The 19,918-nt window shown below is 34.1% G+C and overlaps 1 protein-coding gene across 1 annotated transcript in view; it reads right to left on the reverse strand.

Moving 5' to 3' along the window:
* LOC145686754 (CD109 antigen-like) overlaps positions 1-19,918 on the reverse strand; it is a 257,687-nt gene that overhangs the window by 92,080 nt on the left and 145,689 nt on the right. Inside the window, exon 2 of the mRNA XM_081760392.1 lies at positions 3,055-3,235. Coding sequence (XP_081616518.1) covers positions 3,055-3,235 — 181 coding nt within the window. The remainder of the gene's footprint in view (positions 1-3,054; positions 3,236-19,918) is intronic.

Raw genomic sequence — 19,918 nt, forward strand, 5'->3', positions numbered from 1 at the left:
TCTTAGGTACATTACCTCCTGGTAAAGAACTGGACGAGATTTTTCTTCTATAACATACAATAAGACGGAAGTAGAGACATCCTAGGAGGCTGACAACCACTTTGACTATGTTCATGAAGAATGTTTTGAATCCAGTTTGGATAAATATAAATTCTTGGAAGTCATGGCTAATACCGGTAAATTTTCGAGTGGTAGCAACATTATCTACAGATTTTACTTTGTTACTCAAAATCGTTAAAGACCCGAAAGATATTGTTGTCAAGCTGTCCGATGTTTATTTTGGAACAAATATGATGGCTACAGATAATCTATGTATTCTTAGATGTGCTTATAAGGGAGAAATAATGTCCGTATTCTTAAACCTAATATATTTCTAAGATTAATTTTCTTTATAAATTGGAAGTTTAAATAAAGGAAAAACAAGTTCTTAAAAGATCAATCAGTATTAAGTTGCTGATATCAGTATCTTATTACTAGGGCAACCCAAAAGCATAAAAAGCATTAACATATTGTATTAATATTTTTAAAAACCAATATTTACAATGCAAAATCATTAAGGACATAACAATGCAACAATGAAAAACTTTTTTTTTTATTTCTGTAAACTTTTCGGTGTAATCATTGGATGTGGAGAAAAGAAAAAAAGGAAAAGAAGAAAACTTTCCGCCAACAATGAATAGTACACAAGAACTCCACACTATATTGTTGTGTGTATCTCTTGAACTTGAGCACTTTCTGTATTTTTTTGGTGGCATCTTTTACTTTCCCTTTCTGTATATATGCACCTCTAAGGCGCACACAAGTGATAGAAAAACTAACTCGAGTAAAGCATATCTCTTTATAGTGCATTAAGTAGAAAGTTAATTAAATATGAAAGAAGCTGGTTGCATAAAATATTAATAAATAAATAAAGATATTTAGAATATTTAATATATAATAAATATTATACATTATGCACGATTAATGTAAAACAATGGTTGAAATTAACAATAAAACATAATTTGGAAAAATATAAAGCATAATTACACTAAAATTTTTTTAAAAAATGTGGGTTGCTCTACTTATTACTGTAGACTCGATTGGTACAGGGGAATTTACTGTAGGCTCGATTGATTCAGTTCTCAAAACTCCCAACTTCCACTAGTGTTTTTAATAGGTCATTACATGAAGCAAAGACTGTCTGGGGTTGGAACGCTTGCGGTACCAAAACATACAATGTAGAACTAGAAAGTGTACACAATCCGCTCGTTTTATGTATTCTGGACGGAACACTTCTATCTTTTGGTAAATACTCTCAAACGATATACCAGAGGGCAAGAACTACTGTTTTGGAAGAGCTCCTTTGTGGCTAAGCGATTAGCGTACGCGCCTTTGGCGTGGAAGACCCGGGTTCGATTCCCGGCGAGAGCTCATGTAGTTCGGATTTCACGTTAATCAGTGCTTCATATAGCCTTGCTGCTGAAAGAGACGTTACACTCAAAATCAACTCAACTACTGTTCAGGAAGTGTTATTGTAATATGGAAAATAAATAAATTAAATAACAGTAAGTGTAATAATGATTCAACATGTCTTCAGATAGTTTAAGAAGATAATTAAAGATGTGTCTTACTGTTAGACGTGTATACAAAACTGAAACAATTACTGTTGTAAGTAAAGTAATGTATAGAATTGGCAAAGGATTGACTGTAATGCTATAGGCTTCGATAGAAACAGGTAGTTCTGAACTTGCCACAACGGCACACATTCCTGTCATCTACATAATCTATATACTAACGACTTGCAAAACAGCAACCAGGTTATTCAGAACAGAGTTTTGCTGCATGGTGTCGTTATTCTCGACTGACACTAAGCAGTAAGCAAAATATTATTTAACATATTTTTTTAGTATAATTGCTACCATTGGTGCAATTTCGTATCAATAAAGCTTAGTATTTATATCTGAATATTTTAAAGAGTTGAAAGGAACATTAGATTAATTTTAACAATTTATGGACGCAAGAAAGTGATAACTTAAAAGTCATCTAAGCCTATAATTAGTCATTGAATGACAAATTAAACGCAAATGATGCTTATAAACCGCACACATTCTCTGCGTCCAAACATTGTGTTTATGTGTTTGTGTTTGCGTTTATATACACGAGCCCTCATCGAAACTATCGACTGTGTGTTTATATGCAACGCCAGGCTCGAAAGGGTTAAATACACTTGATTCAAAAGTTAGTTGAGTGCATTTATGTAAAAAGTGGGAGTTGTTGCTTTGAATCCATTGAAGAATTTGATTTTTTTTTTAAAATGAGAATTAGTAGTTACTGATGCGAATCGCCGAAGTCGGCGCTAAGGTGGGGTTGAGCGATATAGGGTGCCAGGGGCTTGCTCCTGATGGTAGAAAAATCATACTGGACACTATAAATGGAGAGACCTATGATGTTCAATAAATACATTTTTATTGGTACATAAAACAACACTTAATTTAGTTCTTGAGGTTGGATTCCAACCCTAACTGCAGTACTAATGTTGATCTTAGTAGGATTTAAGTTCACCACTGGGATAGATCTGGAAGTTTTTTCTTTCTTGAGGCTACTTAGAGTGCTAATTAAAGGTAAAAATTAATGGAGGAAAACATTTAATGTTTTGGAAATAAATAAACAAATATATTGTTTCATTAATCAAAAATACATGTATAAACAATAAATATTATAATTTTGGCTTCCTTGGAGTCTATGGTATGCTTAGAAGACACAATGATATAAAGTGGACAATTTTTAGATATGTTTAAAATAGCGTACAATGTGGGACGTTAAATTAATACACGTTTATTCCAAGCCCGTATCTACGGGGGACTAGGGTGGGCCGCCCCCCCTGAATTTTTACTGCCCCCTTAAAATTTTCATAGTAGGCTTGCAAATGAACTATAATGTGGTTGGGTCGGGCCCCCCTAACTTCTACCGTTCCCCCCTACATTTTTGGGCTGGCTACCGGCCTGGTTTATTCTCTTATCAGAACATTAAAAAAGAAATGACAGAGCACATAATAATATAAACTGTACCACCTACCTGCATAGCGAGTGTTTGAGTTTCTCCTCCAGCCATTGGAGCAATTGCTGAAGCCAATTCAACGCCATCTCGGATGAGTGACGCCCGAATAGCAAGCAGATCCCTTTCTTCCAGAAGAGTAGCAATTACACGATATAAAGTTCCTGGTCGAACTATCTTGGAAGCCACAATCACATAAGTCCTATAAGCAAAGGAAAAGAAAAAAATGTCAGTCCTGTGTTTGATTAAAATTGAAAACGTACATTCTACATATCTTTATACTAGTAAGTTTATCTCATGACGGAAAATCAACCTTTATAGTTTGATTTTTATTGTAAATACACATTTCGCTAACAACATAGCTAGTCAATCAAGTTTATCACTGCTTCGATTTAAATTAATTAACAGGTTTGTTCCATGTATTTTTGTCCTAAGTATCTATTAGAGGTTTTATTGGCGAAAAAAACTAACTAAATCCAATGATTTGATGATCCATAAATCAGGAACCAAAAGCCCGCTACCATCCCCCGTATATTTCAAGTACATCCTAAACTCGTCAAGGTCTACTACCTTTAGTGTTGCCCACGAGACAATATTAAACGGGAAATAAGGTTTTCTCGTCTCGTCTAGTCGCGATCTTGGAAAAGTTTCTCTTGTCATGTTTCAATCCTAGGCCTCTTTCACACTACACGCCGTGCCGTGAACGACGCCGCGCCGTGAAACATAGGCTTCTGTCGTGAACATCACAGCAGCTTTTCTTGCCGACCAAACTGATTTGCCATTTTTAAGATAGAGACAGTATGGATGATCGAGATAGCTTATTATATTTGTAATGGTTCTATTTAAAATTTAAAAGACAAAGGCACATTTCTATAACAATCTTTGTTGAGTTGTTATAGAAAATAAAAGGTCAAATTTTAAAGCAAAATACCCACTTAAGACATGCCATTTCACTGACTGAAAGACTTGCATAGCTCTGAAGTATAGTTGGAAATTTTACGTTTCGAAAATGTTTGATGTTCATATTTACACATTTGTATCCAATTGTAGCTTGGTTTTTGAAAATATATATTCCAAGTATTACAATATCAAATTCATTTGTTTGATTTTTTTTTTTTTTTAAAGTCTAAATCACATTCTATAAAGTATCAATAATACAAGATTAAACTTCTGAATTTTCTCAGACGCACTCTGTCTAGTCTGTAGAGAACCATAAACGACAATAGTGATCAACACGCTGTGTACGGCACGGCGCCGCGACGAGTCTTGAAGGGCGTCGTGATGTTTACGGCAGTAGCGTTTTCATATTTCATAATATGTTGAGACAACTTGCATATTTAGAAAAAATCATGTTCCGTGTGCCTAAACGGCTGCAATGAAATACCGCAAACTTTTCCGGTTTTATCAGTTTTATCTGATAAGCTGTTGACAAGCTGTCATAATGTACAGGATTGCGCACAAAAAATTAAGCAATATTGTCAGATGGAAAATATTTCCCTTTCTGTTATGTTTGAATATGTGTGTGAAAAATTTGTAACAAAACAGCAGCGGAATACACGAACGAAAAAACGAATAAAATTATTAGGACTGTCGTGAGCTATCTAATTTAGAAAATTCAGAGTAATTAACACATAAGAATATAAAGAGGTGTAAAGAAGGTATGTACTGTATTCTGAAAAAAAACTCACACAACTTAGTTCGAGAAATATTACAGAGGCTGTTGAGCAAATGGTTTCTAGAGTTTGGTGAGAGATGAGTTCAGAGATGGTTTTGAGAAGATGAGTTCAGTCATGATGGAGAAAAATTTCTCTATTTGTAAATGAAGAAGCTAAGATTATCTATCGTTCTAACTTGTGTAAGTAATATTAAGTATGTACAGTGATAATTACTGTACATAGTTGTAGTGTTTGCAATGAAATTTAGTATAGTTTCAATATTTCGATATTGTTGGCTGTTTTTTCCTATAAGCTTGACTATGATGAACAACTGAATAGTAGAAATTTTTTATTATTATTATTATTATTATTATTATTATTATTATTATTATTATTATTATTATTATTATTATTATTATTATTATTATTATTATTATTATTATTAAGTATTGTGCCTTTTGGCAGGTCTCGGGACTAATGACGGAGATTTTTTCTCTTCTTAATTTTCAGTTTGGGCCAGGAAATGTTTCTTCTATGTTACTCGATTATCAGATTTGTCTTTTAACTACCAATATTTTCTTTCATTTTTCAAATCATCGATCACTTGTGTTCTTCTTCTTCCTATTCTTCGCCTTCCTTCCATCTTTCCTTCTATAGCGGTATGAAAAAGACATTTTTTTTTTCGCAAGATGTCCAATCCAATTGGCCTTTTTACGAAGAATGATGGCTAGAAGCGTCCTCTTCTCTCCTATCCGTTTTAAAACATCGTTTGTTACTCTCTCTGTCCATTTTATCTTCTCCACCTTTCTCCAACGTCACATTTTGAAGCTCTCTAAAAATTTCTTCTCTAACTTATTAATTGTTACATTTGTAGTATTAGTGTTAATAAATTTAATGCAGTTGAAGTAACATTTCTGATCGTTTCACTTTTCACATCTATCTGAGAGACAAATGATGTTAAGGTTTACGCCGATGGTACCTTTACATATACTCCTTGTAATTTTCAACAGCTGTATACTATTCACGCATACAAACATGGATTTTATTTCCCTCTATGTTATATGTTTTTGCTGGGAAAGGCTAGGCAAATTTACAAATCAATGTGGGAAATGATAAGAAGTTTAGAACCTGAAATAAATTTGAAATCAATCCATGTAGATTTTGAAACTGCAGCTCACGAAGCTATCAGGGAAGTATTTCCAGAATGTAACATAATTGAGTGTCGATTAAATTTTGGTCCATCTTGGAGGAGAAAGATACAGGGCAACAAACACTTATATCGAGCCTACTTGAATTTGCAGTCTAAGTTAAGTAGGTACCGTACTGTCTTTAGTTAGTATAATCCTCAATATAGTTTGTATTTTATTTCTAATTTCTGTTTCTATCCTAGTCTGAAGGAAAACCGTGTTTGTGCACAGATTTTAAAGCTATCATTGTAACAAAGTTGGACAAAAATCTGTGTTGAAAAAGGCTAACAGGGATTTCTGCGCAATTTGGGATCTAGAGTGTGCGCAATCCAGTTGCTCCCCCTTAAACTAAATTTTAAACTTCAATTAACCTAGTGACCTAGCATCATCTTCAAGCAGTGATGTAATCATAACATTTCCTAGTAGGTATGTTAGTCTAGTTTCTATTATTTTAAAGGTTAAAAAAATGTCTTGGAACTCGAACAGGTTTCTAGAACATATTAAGTTCATATTCCAAGATATCACTGTAGTTCTTTTTATTTAGTTTAACATTGAGTTGAGTTAATTTTGAATTTAACGTTCCGTTCAGCAGCGAGACTATATGAGACGTAGACCTATTGATTAACGTGGAATCCGAACCACATGAGCTCCCGCAGGGAATGAACCCGAGTCTCCCACGCGAAAGGCGCGTATGCTAATCGCTTATTCACGAAGGACTTCTTATTTAGTTTAACGTAGCACGATTATGTATCGAGACTAAGGAAGACGGTGATAATGAATGAAATGATGGGATGATGGAAGTGGGAGGAAACTAGAGAACCCTGTGAAAACTAATGCACACGGCGTTTGTCCCCGGCTGGTATCGAACCAGGGATTCCACACGCACCATAAGTTAGCGCTCTACCATTGAATCAATAGTTCTCAGAATATTTTATATATTAGCCATATTTATAAGCCCAACAATACGAATTGAGGACATAAATTGTGTTCCCAAATTTCAGTGTCCCGGATTTCTGACTTGAAACATAGAACCATGAGGAGCACAGGAAAGACTCGTAATTGTCAAGTTGGAAAATAGATATGGCAGTTTGTCACAATGATCAAAATACAGTACATCTTCAATTTTATATTTGTTTCTTTCTTTCCTTTTTAAGTTTTTCCCATATTTTTCTACTGCCATTCTTAGAATAGTTTCTTGTCAATGTCCTGACAATTTTCTTGTCTTTTTTTTTCTATTTTCCTGCAAGATTGCTGTATTCTCTCTTACTATTGTTAGTTTCACATAGGGAACCTGAAACATCTTTTTTTTTTTTTTCTATATCTACACTTCGAAAGCTCCAGTCATTTTTCGTCGCTTTTGCGTAATGTTCACGTTTCTAGAGAACCAAAGAGATTTGATAAGTTCTCAGAGCGATCCAGAGATGACAGCAATAGTTTCAAATTGAGCACGTTAATATTATGAGTAAAGAGAGGCAAATCATGAAGAACAAACAAGAAAATATGCAAATCAAAAGTCCAAAATATGAAAAAATTGAAATTTTAATTACGCAGTTTCTAAAACATTAACTATATATGTATAATGTAAGGTGATGTGTAATATCACCTTGCATTTATAACTTTATTCATTAATCCTTTTAGAACATATCAGGGATAGGTTTCCATCAATATTTCAATCATAAAAGTTTACGATTAACAGTTGACATTGTTAATATATATCATCTCTTACAGTAGACAGTAACATACAATAATGATAAAACAAAGGGATACAAGCCTGAGAATGTTCACCTGTCATGATCTCAGGACTCTATTATAAGTTAAGAGAGGCGTCCCACGTCCTAAATGAGAGATGAACAGGAGCCATAGGGTCCAAGAATGTAAATGGTACTTCAGCAAATAAAAGTGAAGCAGGCAGGGTTTCCCAGAATTAGATTGACTTCAGCCAGCCTTATCGGGGAAGAAGATTCATATTCCATCTCCCAAAATGAATGACTAACATACGTATCATTTGGTCCGGGAGTGTACGTTGTACCTCACCACGTGAAGGTGAGACAGGCAGATTCCCAGATTGGGTTGGATGGACAATGCCGGATTGTGGTCACATAGTGATATTCGTTACTCTGCGGTGCTTCGGCATCAACAGGAAGAAGTGGTGAGGGGTGGTGGCTCCGGCGACCATGAACTCCATGCCTCGCTAGGAGAGTTGCCTGCATCAGCAGATATAACTGGAAGGTGGAAGTCGGTTCATCGTGCTAATGGACGTAACCCATTTCATTTCTTCGGTAGGGTTTTTATATGCGAAACAGGTACTTTCTAAACGACCAATCACTACACACCTATGGAACTATAAGTCGGTCTATAAGTATATGGATTTAAGGAGGTTCACTGCCCATTGACCAAGGAGAAAAAGTAGTTGATACTTCTCTCATGTTGCCAACTCGGTTCCCCCAATTTTCAATTAGCGTTTCACAGCTCCGTCTGCCATACTGGAATATTAAAAAAAAAAAAAAAAAAAAAAAAAAGACTGGGATTTAACGTTTCTTTTATCAACAAGGCTACAGCTTAACGTGGAATCCGAACCGATGAGCTTCCACTGGGAATCAAACCCGGACTTCCCGAGCAGAAGACGCATACGCTAACTATATAACCACGAAGGAAGCCTAGTTTTTAAAAGTTAAATGTATTGTGATTACAAGTAAATTATACCATGTCATTGTTTTTCTTTCTCATATAAATAAGGTAAGCCAAATCTGAAAAAATAAAATAAAATGAAATTTTTAAATTTTACGTCCAACGGTTATGCCGGCTAGGCTAAAGGAGACAATGATGATGAGAAACGAGTGAAAGGCGGAATGAAGAAAGTGGGAGGGAACGGGAGAACCCAGAGAAAACCCACGTACACGGTATTTGTCCACCACAAAACTCACTTGGCGCTAGCTGGGCTGGGCAGGGACCAAGGACCGCATGCACCAGAGTGAACGCTCTACCACTGAGCCACCGCGCAACCTTCAAATCTGAAGAGACGTTCTCCTGGAGGAGGAGAGGTTCTTCCCACTCCCAAAAACTATTGCGTAAATATGTAATAAGTTCTAAAATTACTGAATAAAATTTGCTGTAGATTTTAATATAAAATCTAAAAAGCCTCTAAGTTGGAGGGTCCAGTAACGATTAGCAGTGAGGATATATTGATCGTTCAGAGCACAAAGGAATCAGGTTCAATTAATAAAGTAGTGACAAAAAAGACAAAGTTTGTACGACACGTTTAAGTACATGGAAAAGTTAACTTTCTTTTTGACAGTATTAGACTTATTTACAATATTTGGAAAACGAATCTTTTAAGCTCTGTAAGACGCTTCAGATAAAGATCTTAAAGATGAAATATGCGGAAAATTATTTGATTATCCTGTCCACTAAACGCACCATATGTGGTTTCAATTTCATGTAAGCTATAAATCTCCGTGCTGCAAACGGACGCTGAACACAATCTAAATACACAGATGTAAAATGCCAATAATTATCTCTAAATGAAATTATTTTATTGTATGTATACTGTACATATATTGGATGGGTCTACGTATTTTTTTGTGACAAATAGGAGTCCCATTTTATGCTCCGGCAGAACGTGACAGATTACGACATTTTCATCTAAAAAAAAAAAAAAAAAAAAAAAAATGGAAGATAAAGCAAAGTATCCGACCGTGAAGGACGGTGATTAAATTAATGAGAGTGAAAGTGTGAAAATCATTGTTGCCATCTCGTATTTAAGTTCCATGAAAAGTCTATTTTCACACCCAAAATTTTTTATTCATCGCAAACTCAAGTCACAAATAACTGAATTTTAAAAAAAAATCTTGAAAGAAAGTATCTATATTAAAATATTGCTGGATTCTTAAATCTACCGTAAATTACAAATAGTGTGTGTGTGTCACCGTCAAGAAAATCACAGACAAGCACCTGCCAATTAACAGTGTATAAAGCAAAAGCTAACAATTACTACTGGGAACGAACAACATGCTTTTTAGCTGCACAAAAGTTCGTTCTTTTCGATTTTCTCGGAAACTATAGCCTACATGAAAATTCATTCTTAAGGTTAGAGACGTAGGCAGGCAGTGGGTCCTGGGGTCTGGATCCGAACCTCCGCCGGAAATCCCAACTTTTCTGTAAATTTAGTCTAATTTTATTAATGATTTTACGAATTTTAATATAATTTATCTTTACATTGAATTTGGACCCCACGAAATAAATTCCTGCGTACGTCACTGCTTAAATATGTTATTTTGTTCAGCCCGATGTGATATATCGCTTATCTTAATCCCTCAAGTGTATAACTTTTGGTGACAAGATGTTTTTGAAAGTTTTTTTTTTAATTTGCTTGACAATAGAAAAATTGTTAATTTTTTTTTTATTATTATACAAACTGCAACAACTTACTGCTACTTTCCGTACCGAAATTATGAAGAAAAATTATCTGTTAGTATGAAATAAAACCACATTCAAAGCTCGTATACATACGCCATCTGTACTACAATTCTTTCATTGCGGAGTGCGTAAATATACGCCATCCATACTTAAAGGGTTAACTTTACTATGTATCATTGTTCTACTAATATCAAATTTCAGTGCCCGTTTCACTTCAATAAGTGAAATTTTTCTCGTACTGTATCAATTTTTAGAATTATAAAGAAATTTGTTTTCCTCCGTTTTCTCAAAAACTACGCATGAGATTTTTTACACTCACGCATTATCACTTTGTTCAGCTTAATCAGATCTATCAATTTGTATATGTCTCATCTTTTGAAGTTTTTTCCCGCTAAGTGCTAAGGGGCCGCCCACATATTACGTGATGCTATTTTTGACTAATTTTACTCCCACTCCCTCCCCCTTGTCACACTTCGTAACGGAAGGCCGAATTCCTACACTCTCTGTTACGTAACACTTTTTTGATTCTTTTTCCCGCCAATTTCGCTTATTTTGGTGGTTATTACAATAAAAAACTGTATTCAATGGTAGTCCTTTTTATAACAAAATGCTTGTATTCTAACTATACTTGTAGTGTTTTCCCCCCAACAAGTCACAGTATTAGAAAATGGTAGTACCGTAATAATATTTTAACGCCATAAGATTGCTTAATTAACGTCTTAATTCTTCGGAACTGCATACTGACGTCTTCCCAAGGAGATCGCACCTATCCTTTTAGGTCACCGACGATCGTAAGGAGGAAATATTGCCGAAAGATACAAGGTGAAAGGATCTAAAGAACTGACATCGACTCCATTTTACCGGGATCCAGGATCCTTTGCCAGTGTATTTAAGTTTGTCAGTCCCGGCGATGCAAAGAAGTTCTCTTCCTCGTCGACCACTGATTCGAAGTGGATGCACACGTGAAGGAATAGGTTATCTCGTTTCTGATTAAGCTTTCGAGCATCTTCTTTGGACTTTGGACTTCAGTTTATCCCTTTTCAAATTCTTCTTGTTCTAAATCAGTCCCACAATGCGAATAAACTCGATTTCTACAGAAATATTCAAATCCAAAAATAAAAACATTCAGTACGAAATGAATGTCAGACGAATTAAGTTTTTGATATTTTATTTTGCTCTCCAAATCTTAGGTCGTTTCTTCGCGGAAAAAGAGTTTCTTCTGTTTCACATGCGAAACTCCTTAGAAGAATGAAATGGGTAATGATTCCAATCAAAAGGTTTTAATAATATTCTCAGAAATAGCGATACGAGTGGGAACGCGAGGGCAATTTCAAGCGCTGGTTACGATTATTAACAACTAACTCCAGAAAAGTGAGTGCCGTAAACGCAATGCTGGGACAAAACGCCATAAAATTGTGAACATATAGCCACAAAACGAAGTTTTATTATATTGTAATGCACACAGGGTTTCTCGTCAGTCATACTGGTGTCTAGTAGCGTCTTCGAATCCCTGCTGCATGATTCAATTTATATAGGCTATATGTTCACAATTTTCCAAAACAATAGAAATGTTTATTTGTAAAAAAAGAAAAAAACTGAATAAAATTATTTGTTTAAAAGATTGCATATAAATCTGAAAATTAAAATAAAAATCACAGCAAAAAAAAAAAAAAAAAAAAATGCGTTACGTGACGAAGATATAAACTCCCTACTCCCCCTTGTCACACTTCGTAACGCTCGAATCCGCTAACCCCTTTGCCGCGTTACGTAATATGTGGACGACCACTAAGGATATTGCAAAATATACAGTGCGTTCAAAAAATCGCTCCACATTGGACGTATGCATTTGTTATTGCAAGAAAAGGGTCCAAATATTATTTTTTTCCTTGTGTATGTGTATGTTATCTTATATTATATTATGAAAGTCCGACATAGATAAAAATGTAGCAAGACTTTAACTGTCAACTCTGAATAGACTCGTATACTGCACAATAAAAATGATTCACGTAACATTGTAAACAGTTGTTATGCTCAAAGATCGGCCAGAGTAACGAGTAATACAGGTATGTGTTACGTGTTAATAATTGAGCAACAAGTATTTTTTGGTAGGATACGTGTTTTGTAAGGGTGACTGACAACTATAGAGAAAATGTGAAACAATATTCATTGAAAAGTGGTTCTACATAATTTGTTGAACAGTATCAGAATTGACCTAAAACTATTAAAGCACTGAGGGACGCTATCACAAATAAGATACATACAATTTATAGATCATCAATCTTTATTTCGAGTGTTCACAAGAATCTGTAGGAAGATTGGCCTGTGCCTTTATACTATGATAGATTATTTTCAAAATTTACTGTACTGGAGTGTTTCTATGTATGTCTTTGCCTTAATCCACTGCAGAGACACTTTTTGAACGCATTGTATATTGTAAATGTGTTAAAGCAAAGGGTTGATGGATCATTTTGCATTTTTTTGTCCTTTCTCAGCAACGAGAATACAAACAGTAGTAGTTTACCGCTCTAGTATGTTCGGCACTTTCTCGTGGAGAATCGAACCCAAAACCACGTGTATGTACTAAAGGCTAGGGCTAGTGCGATTAGACCAACAACGAGGACACTAAGGTAGAGGAATATACGTCAGAAAAAGTAACCAAAATTACATAGGTCAATATTTTCATGTATTGTGTGACTTGCATCCATAGAGTTGGTAGAGTATATACACATAGTACTACCATATAAGGCAGAATGAACTATCTGCATTTTTAGACAGTATTTGCAGTTAACAAAAATAGAGACAAAAATGTTCTACCAGTCCTTAATAACAATAAAGTAATGTGTATGTCACGTGTGTGTCTGTCATCAGCCTTTGGCATAGAAAGGATCCTATCGCTAATACATTTTGTACGCGTAGATCTAATTGCGTACAAAGTCTTTTTCCTATTTTTCAGCTCGGGGGGGGGGATTTTCTGGGTCAAAATTTGGTGTAACGCCTGACCTGTATGTAACCAACATCATGTTTGGTTATGCGGGCCTACATAAAAGCACAGGATAAATACCCGGGAATAGAATGGTTGTGGAGAATTTCTTTAACGACCTTCTTCTTCTTCTTTGTTTATTAAGGTTCTGGATTAAGACCTGAGAACGACGAGTGCTTGTTTCAGTTAGTTAGAAATATAGAAAAAAAAAAATTGAAAAGAGAATACAAGTTACAATGAAACCGGATCTTGTAGCGTGTGTACATTTTGTGTATGTGGTTCCGGGCTTGATTTCCGCCGGAGTCACGTACTTCTCGGTGTTGCTTCATCATTGTGAGGCAATTAACCTGTGTGTTGTTCAGTTTTCTGAGTTTTAGTCACATTAATTTTATATTTCTGAAGCACGAAGTGCTTGCTGTGACAACCTCACATAATAAAATGAGTATTGACCTCAATATAATGTGGCATTCCTTATTTGAAATATTTTAAAGATTATTCAGAAAATATGAAAAAAATATTATTGACGTTTATTAGTTTAGTTGTTCAAGATATATAAAAAAAGAGGAAAGCTTACATATAAGATGCAACTTAATATAACAAAGGAAAATGTCTAAGAACAATACTTTGCAGCAGAAAGTAAAAATGTTAACTTTTAATATCGTTATTACTTTTTTCTTTTTTTTTTTTTTTAACGAGAAACATGGCCTTATACGTAGGTACGTATATGCAAACCGCCGTCTCCCAGTTGGGTCAATATGAAATTTAAATTTAAAATTTGGTCTCTACATGATGAATGATGTGACCTCTACGTCCCTGCTCGTACGGAAAGACATATGATATTTTAATTGAATTTAGTTTAATTTATTTGCGTATAGGAATCATACAACATCTAATATTGTTGTAGTTGTTTTGTTGGAGTTTACCGTCACTTTTTTTAGCATCTAGTCTACTTGCGACGTGTACCTACATTTATGGTGGAATTGGAACCACTATAATATGTTCAGTGCTCTCCCACAGGAAATCGAACCTAGGACCATATGCAGTAAAGGCGCAAACCTATAGGCTCTATACCTTATTTCAGTTTAAACGTTTCACGATTATTGACCGGGACTAAGGAAGATGATGCTGATTGTGATAATGGAATAAATAGTAGAACGAAGAAAGTGGGAAGAGACGGGAGAACCTCGAAAGAATGAAATATTTAAGTTTTATGTCCCACGATTATGCCGGCTAGGCTAATGGAAACGGTGATGTTGAGAAATGAATGAAATGGTGGAATTAATAAAGTGGGAGGAAACGGGAAAACTCCGAGAAAAACCACGCACATGGCGTTTGTCCATCACAGCCATCACTGAGCCATCACAGCCCAAGGGAGAACCTTGAGAAAGTCCACGCATACCAATACAAAGGCCACTTGGCGCGATCTAAGATCGAGTCAGAAACCCCAGAGACGAGCGTACTATTACAGATCCACAACCACCGTTCGCTTCGGGTAAATATTTAGAATATATATTATACAGGACCGGATGCAGGATTTTCTGACGGGGGTGCACCAATAACTATCAGTACATTTCAATCAAATTTATTTTTTTTAAATGCCTTTAGGCATCTGTGATGTGTATGAGGAACTGACTTAAACTATTGTGTTTAGCAAAACCCTTGCTTTTAAACCCGAAACGAAAACATGACATGAAATTTTAGGAAATAATTGCTATTTTCACTACCAGTTTCTCACTTTAGATAGTGTATATTCAGAACGGAGGAGGGGGCCTGTATATATATATATATATATATATATATATATATATATATATATATATATATATATATATATATATATATATATATATATATATATATATATATATATATATAATTTTTAACTTTTCTATTTTTCATTATTATTGATTTTAAGGTGTTACATATTAATCTTTCCAATCAGAATGCAATATATCACTGATAAATGTAGCAATCAAGCAACACAGTAGCATTACAATTGATATTAACGATGATTATTGATATTAAGATTAACGACTAATGTTCTTCACGATCAATCATTATTTATCTTAATAATAAATATAGTATAACAGCAATTTTACGACATAATATTTGACAGTCATTCGTTGTAATTTTATATTTTAGAAAATATACACTGAAAACACTAACAAAACTCTTGCTATTGCGTCAGTAGCAATTCAATAGCATACACCTCAAGTACCATCGCCTACGAACGCGTCGCATAGTACGGAAGTGACTATATTGACATAATCCTTCTAGTAGTTATATTGCCAGTGACCTAAACAAAATATTACACTTGCTTCAGATGCTTCTCATACATGTGCGAATGAAGATTTATAAACTAGAATATCCTAACACATTCTCGTTACAAACCCAGACGTCACACTTAATTATAAGCACGCCTCTCTTACCTGTGTAATTGGCGATTGCAGGAATGTGAAACAGGTTGTTATCCCCTGTAGCAATGCAACTTGAAAATAATAATAATAATAATAAAACTGGTCACAGAGTATTTAAACTTTCAGAAGGACAAACGACCTTCAGCATCTAAAACATCTTCAGAGTTATTATGAAAACATTTTGCGAAATATTATTTTTGTTTCATTCGCTACTGAACACGAAAATCTCTTTCAAGAGTCATGAAACCGGATATTCGTTACAAACAACAGTGTAGCAACAGGGGGACGTTCAACGTAATTAAGAAAAAAAGAACATCTATGCTCAAGGAAGTTCTTGGGAATACAGTTAATCCCTTATGTAACGTGAAATTCTGGTTATGGTTATATACAATACACTTAACAGCACTTCCAAGTTCTTGAAAAAACATGTGAATAAACTTTGTCGACGTAGTCAGTGCAACAAAAGACCATAAACTGGATTCATTTTGTGAAATTTTGAAAAAAAAATGCAAGAAATTTGGAGACGATGGAGAGAAATTAAGGATTCAGAGAGATTTCCGAAGATACAAACATACAATAGATGTTATCTATTATAGGTATATTTGGCCATTTATAAGGTAGCCTACAGTGTAACTGACAGAACATTTCTGTGTGTTTTGGCGTGTTGTTCGATGGCGTGAACAAGGGTTTAATTTGGGGAAGATGGCATACAGTCATATTAAAAACATCCCTATTCAAAAATATGGGAACCCACATTTCCAATCTGGCAACCAATATTTCCATACATCTGGCGACCCACAATTCATAGTTTCACTTAAAATATGTATGGGAAATTTTAAAATATGGCCTTCGTAAAACAAATGTTTATATATTTTCATAAATCAATATTTCATTAACAACCCTATAATGTTATGTGTATTTTTAAAGGAAAAAATCCAGAAGGGGAGTTTATTCTTAGGGTAAGTTCTTTTTCAAATTTTCTCAAAAAATGATTCACGAGATATTGTTCATTTCATAAATAAATGCTTCAGTAAATAAATTGATAATTGCAACATTATATGGTTTAAGTATTGGAGCGAAAAAGTTTAGTGTAGTGCGCCATACCTTTTATTCAGAATTGAGGTTCTACTATTTAAAATAATAATAATAATAATAATAATAATAATAATAATAATAATAATAATAATAATAATAATAATAATAATTATTATTATTATTATTATTATTATTATTATTATTATTATTATTATTATTATTATTATTATTATTATTATTAACATTGAAATTATAATTAAAAGTTAAGTAGAGCAGGAACAAGAAGTTGCTTGGCATAAGGTTTAATTTTAGGATTGTTTCTGAAAATTGATGACAAATGATCATCTTAAGGTTAAACAAATATTAATTTTTAGCCTAACTAAATAATTCTGTATCTTTTTCTTGATGAAATTATATACAAATACACGAATCGTAATTTCAATTATGAAATTATTTACAACAATATAATGCAATAGTAGGCAGATAACTTCAAATATAAATTTTAAGTTAAAACTATTGTCTTCAAAATTCATACTGCATTGTTAGCTTTAAATTGCTTCCCAAATATATAATGATTCTTATTCGTTGTTGTTATTATTCTGTATCTGACGTAGACAACTAAATTGCCTGGAACAACAAACATCCTTCCATAAATAGGCTTTGCTTAGAATAGAATAGAATAGCCCTATAATCTGCTGAATTCTCTATATCATTTTGACATCAAGTGAATGCATTGTGTCTGTCATACACACAAGAAACCATTCATTATTTCTTTTTTAAAAAGCACTGGAATAGTACACGACCATCCTTGGTTGTATTTTTCTCTTTTTTGTACTGTATAACCCACTCAGAGGACAAGAATTTTGCAAGAAAGAGCAATGGTTATTGTGATGGTCTCCTTGCAAACAACACAATAGAAGATTTTTATCTGAAAAAAGAAAAAATAATAAGCTTAGGTTCTAGATGGATAATGGTCTCGCTCTTAACAAAACAATGAAAAAGTTGCTTGCCAGTTTGACCAACCAATCCATTGATTTCTCTCCCCTTCTATTCACACAAAATTTCAATTTATGGTTTGATTTACACGAAAAAAATCGAACTTTTAGTGTGCGAAGTCTCGTGTTCGAGTCCCGATGGGAGAGTAGGGATGCACAAAGAAGTCTTTGGGTCTTTTTCTTTCCTTTTTTTTTTTTTACAAAAATCTGACTACTTGAAAAAAATCTGCATTTTTAGGGAATAAAACTGGAAATTTTCGGCTTTTTCACTTTTTTTTTTCTGATTTCCTTGTTCAAGTACCACTTTTTTTTCCTGTAGTGGATTGTAAAATTAAGAAAGTACGTTAACAACCTCCATTACTTCCAAGTGCTATGTTCAGTCCAGGGCTGGGTATCTTAACTGGTTTTCAAACTGGTATTGCAGTTGTTGCCAGCAAATGTACGTTATGCAACCACCATATTTGAAATGCCGTTTTTGTTGCTTAACTAGTAACTACCTAATAAACTACCTCTAAGTTATTTATATTGATATAGGCTATGTGTTTTATTGGTTGCCTAAATGCAATATAACAGGTAAGGAAAAGTAAAATAAACCATAAAACACACACAAAACCTTTTTTCTAAATATAAATTTTTGCTTACATCTCGTTCTCTGTTCCAGAAACGTTTTATTCTGAGCATCATAGACTTCAATTTAAGGAATTTGAAGTTATATATGACTATTTTGGGTATGATATTAGTTTAATATCACTATTCACCGAAATTTTTTTCTGTACTGTTATACTGTGTCAATTTTTTTAAAAAATAAAACAAGTGAGTTTCGTTTCACAGTGTGAAACTACAGCAGACTTATAAGCTATGCGAATTTAATACTCAAAATTGAAGTACTACATACATAACAACTGGTTGCAACAGATTAATAAGATCAAAGATAGAGCCTATTCTTCGGACACTGAATCCATATCAAAAAGACATAATTATTATGCCTTAGTGTTTTTGTTCTATAGCGATAAAGATTGAAATCAGAAATTGTTAATTTGAACCATTTCCGAATTCAACAGAGGGTTAATGGAGAAGGCAGAACCTACTCTTGGGAAGCGGAATCAATTACGAAAAAATGCATCTTGATATCTCTTATCGTTTTTCCTCTATGGAAATGAGTATTGAGACCGGAAGTAGTAGTAAATTTCATCAACTTTCGGTTTTGGTGGAATGTTGTGCGTTGTGATGGTATGTTCCCTTGAAACAATGAATCGCTTGCAGAAAACCGTTTGTCACCATCTAATACCAGCTTTGTTCTATGGTGATAAATGTTGAAATTGGAAATGGTTAATTTGAACCACTTCCGGTTTGAATAGCAAAGGTTAACGGAAGAGATGGAATCTACTCTTGGACGCTGAATAAATTATAAAAAAAAACTGCATCTCGATATCTCTTATCGTTCTTGCTGCATGAAAATCAGTATTGAAACTTGAAGTAGTATTAAATTTGATCCTCTTCCGGTTTTGATAGAGTGTTCGGAATAATCATGACGTGCTCCCTTAAGACGCTGAATCGTTTGCTAAGAACCACTTTTCGCTATCTGTTATCGTTTTTGTTATATGACGTTAAACGTTAAAATCGAAAATGATTAATTTGAATTATTCTGAATCGTTTTCCAAAAAAAAAAAAAAAGAAAGAAAGAAAGAAAGAAAGAAAGAAAGAAAAGAAAAAAGAAAAAGAAAAAGAAAAAAGCATCTAGATATATCTCTTACCGCGTTTTTGCTCCGATAAATGTCGAATGACAAACGGACGAACAAAGCTGTTCTACAAGACTTCCGACACTTCTGCATAATTTAGCATAGTTTGGAATTCTAAAATTTGTGAATAGCGTTTTAAATGTTCCCTGCTCGAATGTAAGCGGCCTCAATCAATCTTACATGATATTATAATGAAGTTTTAGTTTATAATATATATATATATAGTTCCTCAAAATGTACTCTACATTTCCAGAACAGTTATTGCAAACACTGTTAAAACTTTTTTAGCAAAACATTTTTTCCAATGAACGTCAACCTAATAGCTGAGCTCTATTCGTTGTCATGCTCCTTCGTGGCTAAGCGGTTAGCGTATGCGCCTTTGGCGTGGTACACCCGGGCTCGATTCCCAGCGGGAGCTCATGTGGTTCGGATTCCACATTAATCAGTAGGTCCCGTCTCAT

The sequence above is a fragment of the Thermobia domestica genome, chromosome 1, assembly GCF_964235325.1.
Source record: "Thermobia domestica chromosome 1, izTheDome1.hap1.1, whole genome shotgun sequence".
Taxonomy (NCBI): Eukaryota; Metazoa; Arthropoda; class Insecta; order Zygentoma; family Lepismatidae; genus Thermobia; species Thermobia domestica.